At 32.7% G+C, this 7,958-nt stretch overlaps 1 protein-coding gene across 1 annotated transcript in view; it reads right to left on the reverse strand.

Annotated features, from left to right (window-relative positions):
- The window catches only part of LOC134695860 (fibrillin-2-like), a 63,579-nt gene extending 56,580 nt beyond the window's left edge, over positions 1-6,999 (reverse strand). Inside the window, exons 1-6 of the mRNA XM_063557311.1 lie at positions 6,877-6,999; positions 5,398-5,577; positions 3,822-3,989; positions 2,583-2,900; positions 1,372-1,500; positions 768-884 (exon numbers count right to left, since the gene is read on the reverse strand). Coding sequence (XP_063413381.1) covers positions 768-884; positions 1,372-1,500; positions 2,583-2,900; positions 3,822-3,989; positions 5,398-5,577; positions 6,877-6,946 — 982 coding nt within the window. The 5' untranslated portion in view covers positions 6,947-6,999. The remainder of the gene's footprint in view (positions 1-767; positions 885-1,371; positions 1,501-2,582; positions 2,901-3,821; positions 3,990-5,397; positions 5,578-6,876) is intronic.
- Between the last annotated feature and the right edge of the window lie 959 nt (positions 7,000-7,958).

Genomic DNA, 7,958 nt, shown 5'->3' on the forward strand with positions numbered 1-7,958 from the left:
CGTGCATGTAATTTCAAAATCGAAATGTGTGTAACTGATTCATTCCATCCCATGCATGCACTTCACGTTTAAGATTTTTAATATCGATTCAATTTTGTTACTTATAGTTGTTATCTATACGAATCTGAATGATGTTTTCTTATTTTTATTTACTGTATTGCATATCTTAATTTCATTTTAAAAACAAAAGAAAAAGATGTGGAATGAACTATGAAGACTAGAGATCGAATGACACAGAAAATAACATTAAAGGTCACCATACGACCTTCAACAATGAGCATAGCCCGTATCGCATAGACAGCTATAAACGCCTCGAAATCACAAATATAAAACAATTCAAACGAGAAAAGTAACGGCCTAATTAGTTATATCTGGGAACATAAAAGTAGTATATTGACCCTATATTACATTCATGCTTTGACCAATTGATAAATCAGTTTCATCAGGTTTATGCATAAAGAGGTAAGATTTAAACCCGTTCTAAATTTTGGAAAGAGACTGCATGGTTCAATGTTATAAAAATTATGTTCTTTATTCGCTCCCTCTCCCTTTCTGATATGTCGAGCATACAGGTTTTTATTCGTTAAATCCTCCAAGGGAAACCATCTTTTTGTGCAACATACCATAAAAAAGGGGGACAACATGATAAGCTTGAACAAAAACTGTAAATACCGCTATATGTTTAAGGTTATGGGGAGTCATGACAAAAACACTCTTTATTTTTAAAGTTATCATACAAAAAAAATAATTATAAAAGTAACACACACCAATACAGCGATCCCCAACTTTTAGATAGCCATCTCGACAGACACACAAACGGGATCCAATTCTATTGTAGCAGATATGATCACATCGACCATTATTCGATAGACACTCGTTTACATCTGAAATAGTAAAATACACTTATTAATAATACAGTTGGACAAAGAAGGATAACTCTCAATCTTTCGCAGACCTATTTTGGTATCTGTATTTTTCATTAGGTAATTTATCTTGTCTGTTAAATATCCTTCTTAGACATATGATTGAAGTAAATGTAACTTGATAATACTGTCAAACTTAAGTGGAATCAGTATGTCAATTCTATGTATCATTATATAGGTCTTATTTAATATCGAACGAACAATTAGTTGTAATCTGTCCATAACTGAGGTTCATAATGATTGGTTAAAAAAGAATGAAGTTCAACAGCGACTGACAGATCAGTTCTATTGGCATTGGTTCTTATAAATATAAAATACATCTAGAGGGGAATAATGTTCTTTTTGTTTGAAACCATACCTTAACCAGTGTAGGGACATATCTTATATTTTATAAAACACTTAAATGAATACATGCTTTAGTTTTTCATCTTATGTTATGAATATATACCTTGACAAGAATAGCTATCTGAAGCCAATCGGTATCCTCTGTTACAACCACATGCGTATCGCCTGTTGTATCCTGGTATACACACTTGACCACACCTACTTTCACGGCAAGGATAGTAAACTTCTATATCTAAAAGCCAAAAAAATAAATATATATAAAGACAGATTATTTTCAAATCGTTGGTAACTTGAATGTTTTGTCTTGATAGGTTAAGTACAAAAACTTGCAACCATTAGTTTTTCGTTGATGGTTTGGGCATAAATCAGACGTGTGTTTTTCTCGTGTTTGTCATTCTTATACCTTTCATGCTTTCTTAAAGGTATGATTGTTTTCATTGTCGGTGACATTTTAACGGTATATAAACATACATTAAGTGTATTTTTCATTATAATGCTTTCTTCTGATTAGGTACACTGTTATGTCGCGTTATTCCTTAATCAACTTCATTACATAATAAAATGTATCATTCATGATGAAACGAGGTCCCACAATAAAATCCACAGGTAAAAAACTTCATAAAATTCGTGTTTTTATGATCCTAGCTAAAAAAAATGTAGTTATAAGTATAGAATGCTTCTTTTGTAACTTCATAGGGTTGTAAAAGCGTTGACCGTGCTCACATTTCTAGAATAAAGCGCCTCCGCGCTTTATACAAAATGTACTTCGGTCAACGCTTTTGGACCCCAATGAAGTTACAAAAAAAGCATAAAACTCTAAAATAAACATTTATTTTCGTCCTCTGGTCTCTGATAGACATGTGGGTTTTTTAAGAGAAAAGGAAGCACGATTTAAAAATGGCAATTTTGTATCTATTTTTGATCTAGAGCATTCAGGATGAACTTGTTATTCGGTGTATAATTTTCCAAATTAGCAGTGACTCAGTGTCGGTCCAATTTAGATGATATATCGTCTGTTTGTAACTTTGTATACTGTCACTAAGTGTACTTAAAAAGTGTTGTATCCATGGGCAAAATTTGGTTTAGGCGGATTTTGGATCTACTGTCAAGTTCTCATTTTTTATGCCCGTACTAGTTTTACATTGTTTTGGAGGAAAAAACAACACTTTTTTAATCTCAACAGAACCTCTTGGAAGGTTGTTATATAAAGACATGTCATGCACACGGAAATATACTTTTCACAACACACCAGTTATCAGTTACAACTGAATTTAGCCAAATATAAACTTTTGATTTAATTCAGTCAAAATGTACCTTTTTTGCATTTAGGTCTAGTAGGCGCAAACCACCTGTAATTTCTGCAGAGCATGAATTTATTTTTCTCAGTAACAAGTGAATACCCATCATCACATGTATAATTTGCGATAGATGACCACGCTCTTCGAGCCTCATTGTACACGTAGTCTGTTTTGAAAGAAGCATGTTCTACTTCAGGGGGAGCAATACTTCTAAAGCGTGAACAGGTTTGATCGGATGCCCTCAGTGTATCGTCAAAATTCCACATTTTTTCTTTTGGTGCAGTGTAGTTCCGTAAAACCTGTCTGCCTAAGGAACTACTCTTAACTGTTGAGCCTAAAAGTGAAAAAATTAAAATGTGTGATTGAGCGAATCAGAAATCTTCACGTTACATTAGTATCTATCCATTTATCGGCAAGCACTGCTGCAATATATACATAATTTACCGTCTATTCAGATATTCTTCGCTGCATGCCTGCATGTACTATTATTTTACAATGGTCAAAGATTCAATGAACATAATAGGTAAAACAATTATTGGAATAATACGATACACTAGAATGTCATTTGTGAATTCAAAGAATCAGTCCATTTCTGTTGATTTCACAAGGCTAAGTTCTGACATATAGGAAACCTTCAATGTATTCATCTGATGGGGTAAAGACTTTGACAATAGATTTTTTATAGTTTCCTTTTATAATGTACTGTTACACCACAGTCACAGGTTAGGTGAGGGTGGTGCACTCAAAAACATGTTTAACCCCGCCACATTCTTTTGTACATTAATTATGCCGTTTGTCTTTCTCGTTGGATGACAATTTTCGATGATCTCAGGAGTACAGGAGAGCTACGAATTTAAATGTTCAACGAGTTACAAGTTTTCTGAAGGAATTTATTCGGGTGTTACTAAAGCCACGAAATCAAATATCCACGAATTGTTCCTATCAGTTATCCACGAATATGCAAGTTTTCCTATAACCACGAAAAATAAATGAATCCACAAATAACCACTTAGGATTGGATTTTTTTCGTTAAATCATCGCGAAAGGTATTTCTGTGATTGAAATAAATTCTATCTCATTTATATTGTGAGCATTACAAGATAGTAAATCATATTCTCTGGTATTGTTCGTGATATTGCAACATATTTAATTTCGAACTACAGTCGTTGATTATAGAGTTGTAAGACAGCCTGTTTTTGTTTGTTTACCTTTGGTGTAGAGCTAAAAAGTTGTGTACAAATAAAAATCGACATACCTGCACAGAGAGGGGAATAGCCGCTCCATCTGTTTCCAAGACAAAATAGAGTGGATTCACCACCCATCAGATAGAAACGACGCTTACATGAGAATCTGGCAATGGAATTATTCCTCTCCATCTTGACAAAGCCTCTCGATGGAGGCTGTAAATCTGGACAGTCATAAGCTACAGCAGATACAAGATAAACTCTGAAGAACTATTGTCTGTTGTATATATATTGGATGCTTAAAATATCATATAACTGACTTTAAAAGTACATATTCGTACACAGGATCAACAAAAAATAAACGATTATGTATATGAAGTCAATAATATGTTATGTATCAGCACACTCAAATCTAATATTGTACAAAACAACCATTTTGGAACTCCTTCAAAATCTGTGTGATGGGGCGGATATATATAGCGTTGATGGGGGCGGATAGCATTGATAGGAAGCGGTTTTAAAAAAACAATTATAACGTCAGACACTCAAATCAATCAATGTGTTCGTAGATAGTAGATGTTTTTGTGTTCTGTTAAATTGTTCCTTTTAAAATTGTTATACGATGATGACTGATGTACCCATATTTTGACTATTTCATTAATTGTGTCTGTTTATTTAACGCATCAATGTAAATATAACGGAATTTGATGAGACTGTTATTAAAGTGTGGTGGTTTGCGCTCAAGAACCAGGTTTTATCCACCATTTTTTAAATTTGAAAATGTACGTCTGTACCAAGTCAGGAATATGAGAGTTCTTGTCTATTCGTTTTTGATGCGTTTTGTTATTTGATTTTGCCATGTGATTATGGACTTTCCGAATTGATTTTCCTCTAAGTTCAGTATTTTTGTGATGGTTATTCAAATGAATTTCCTTTACTTTTTCTAATTTGATCCATACTTTTGTTTCTTTTTCTGGATTATCGAGAATCATGTACTGTTTGTCAACAGTCTCCTTGAACTTTCTTGTTAACCCCTGTTCGATCAAAAATAATAGGGGGAGATACTAAAGGAGAATTCAAAACTCAAAAAGTGAGGCCCTAAAACTTCTCTAACGTTGTTTAGAAGAAATATAGTGAATTTATTCTTAGCTTAATACCCCTTCATGTACTTTGCACACAGCTTAAAGAGTTTACTATATAAATACATTCATCACTATAAACTTAGTTTATTTTCAGACCATATGATCGACACAGTATAAATTATTGGACCATAATTATATTTCTTTTGGGGAAGTATGCGCTATTTCTTTGTGGACATTTGAAACTTAATGATTAATAAAATGGAAAATGGAAATGGGGAAATGTTCGACCATACGGTGCATCAGTGTTTAAAAGTAGATACAATTTTAATGTTCACTGACGCTTCTCCGATATGATGTCCCTTTGTTTTTTGGACCTTGACCAAGTCGTCACTTGTCTTTTGAGTAGAACTGTGACTCTTTTTAATACACATAGTTCTTTGTACACGCTATATAATCTTTTAAAGAACATCAGCATTACCAGTCGCTGGGGGGAAGTTTTGGTTTTGTTTCAATTTTAAATGGAATCAAAACTCTCGTCCTTCACCACCAGAAAAGAAAAAATTACCTAAACATTTTGGTGGGTCTTCAGTCCACTTCTGTTCTGAAGATATACAAGCGCCATAGCGTTCACCGTACATATAGAATCCATCATTACACATATATTCTACTAAGAGGTTGTCACCAAAAACAGTAAAGTTTCCATTTATAGGGGCTGGTGGAGTTTCACAACCTGTACTTGGAGTATCTAAAAAAAAACAATAATAGTAAATTCAGGAATTTATGAAAGCGAAATATCGTTAAATAAATAGAATACTAAATTCGTTTATATGAAATAGAAAACTCACAATGACGGTATCTTATACCTAAATCCCATTTATTTTTACTCATCACTTCAAAATGTAAAATCACGCTCTTCTAAACTAGATTTATATGTTTACATATATTGTAATCATTCACATGGACCTTAACTTTCTTTACGGTTTTGTATAACGGTCGGATAAATTGATTTTTTTTATATAAATAGATTTCTGAGCCAACTTTGCAGCATATAATGATGTAAAATGTGTTCGTTTTTCTATTTGACCATCACACGCATTGTTTGTTTAGGAATGGGAAAAAAGCTTTATTAAATGAATCAGTTCTAAATCAGTTCTAGTGCTGAATGTTTGATGTTGTAGTGAATTGATAGATTTGAAGTTTTGGCTAGCTGTGGTGGAAGGATAAATTTTGAATCTACATCTACTGCTATATAAGGTTGTTCGTGATTTTGTACATCAATTGTTAATTGATATTTTTGAGAGTTTCAAGTGACTTCCATTTCCATCTGACATTGAAGTGCCACTACTGATGTTATGGTACCTGTCGATGACTAAACGTGCTTCCTTTTTTGGTACTCTTTCAATATTATATTATTTTTGTTTTGTTTTTTGGAGAACAAGCTGAAGAGCAGTATTCTAGGTTTCATCGTACCATAGATCTATAAGCTAAATTTTTTATTTCTTCATACTTTATTTACTTAGTTTCTTTTGAATATTTTATTTGCTTTAATAGTGATGTTGTTGATATGGGTATTCCGTGACATAGTTTTGGATAAGGTGATAAAGATATCTTGCTGTGTTGCCGGATCATAAAATGTGACCTGTTAGTACATGTATAGTCACGTTTGTGTTGTGACTGTGGTCTTGTCTTGGCTTTTACAAATATCAGGAAAGGACAGAAAAAACTAAAAAGGACATTTGAACTTTGAAGATATATGCTTTTTCTTTGCACATATAGTTATCGTGTTTTTGAAAGAAAATCAACCAACAAGTTCTTAGTTAATATGAAGTTTTTTTTTAGCTAAATATAGTATGACCTCTTCTTCTTTTCATATGCATTTTGTTCTCAAAGGATATTAAAGCCGTAGACATAAACAGATTTTACATTCAAGATTTCTTTGTATGTTTATACCACAACAGCGCCTCTGTTTTATATGTTCTACAAGTATATATTTTCATATCAAATCGTGCATGCATGCACAACGAAATATGTTTATAACACTGACCTTCAGCTGACTTAATTATCCTGAAAACTTCAAACAGTAATAATAGTATGTATGAGAACACCATCTTCATTTAGGTTTGTAAGTTAATTCAACATGGTTTCCGTAAAAGTTCAAGTGGTGTTCATATTCTTAAATGGTAGTATCAAGAGGTTTTATAATAACTTGTACTATTTCATATGAACAGTTTAAAATATGATGGGTATATATCACACATAAATATAACCATTAACATTTCCAAAAGCATCGCAGAAAAACATGCCGGATACTTAGACACTTCATGTGTGAGTACATCTTGGTTAGGAAGCTTGCTTAAAAATGAGATTTAACCAGATATATTATATATAGTTTGGCGATAGTGCTATTGTCACAACTTATCAATAGTTTATTAGTTGGGAATTGCAGCGGATTTCCAACCAACATCTCATTAGCGATTGAACGGGGAAGAGTGTGAGTTGTGCATTACTACACTTAAAGACTGGAGAAAACCATATATGTTCAATTACTTTTTAAAAGCCATGAAATAAACTAAAACTACTTTATATACAGTCTCCTAAGACTAAATTCGAAAAGATGGTAATAAGAACCAACAGGAATATATCCTTTGTAATGTCAAGAATTCAAGTTAAGATAGAAAAGAAACTCGTTTGGCAAAAAGCACTCTAAAATGATATAGACTTGGGTAAGTATGGCAACTAAAATGCCTACAGCTTTTTAGTTTATAGAGAAACAAGCCTTGAGATGCATTATATAGACAATGATTCATCAGATTAAAAAGTATAAATGCATTGACTTGAGAATAATATTTTCGACAACAGAGATAATTTGAGTTTTCTCAATTGTGACTTTTCTTTTCAATGCACAATAATTGAGCAGCACATCTTGAGTACCGGCTATCGCATGTTTCGTGCTTCCTGCTTAGTCATGATTAGTCTCATCAATGGTTACTGTTTACAAGTAAGCAATGATTATGTTAATATCAAGGCTTCTATATAATATAAAACTCATCCGTATTGAACGTTTTACCCACGTAATCATCAGTTTGTACTCAAGGGGGCAGAGATAATGGTTTTTATATTGTTGAT

The sequence above is a fragment of the Mytilus trossulus genome, chromosome 14 (genome assembly GCF_036588685.1).
Source record: "Mytilus trossulus isolate FHL-02 chromosome 14, PNRI_Mtr1.1.1.hap1, whole genome shotgun sequence".
Lineage (NCBI taxonomy): Eukaryota > Metazoa > Mollusca > Bivalvia > Mytilida > Mytilidae > Mytilus > Mytilus trossulus.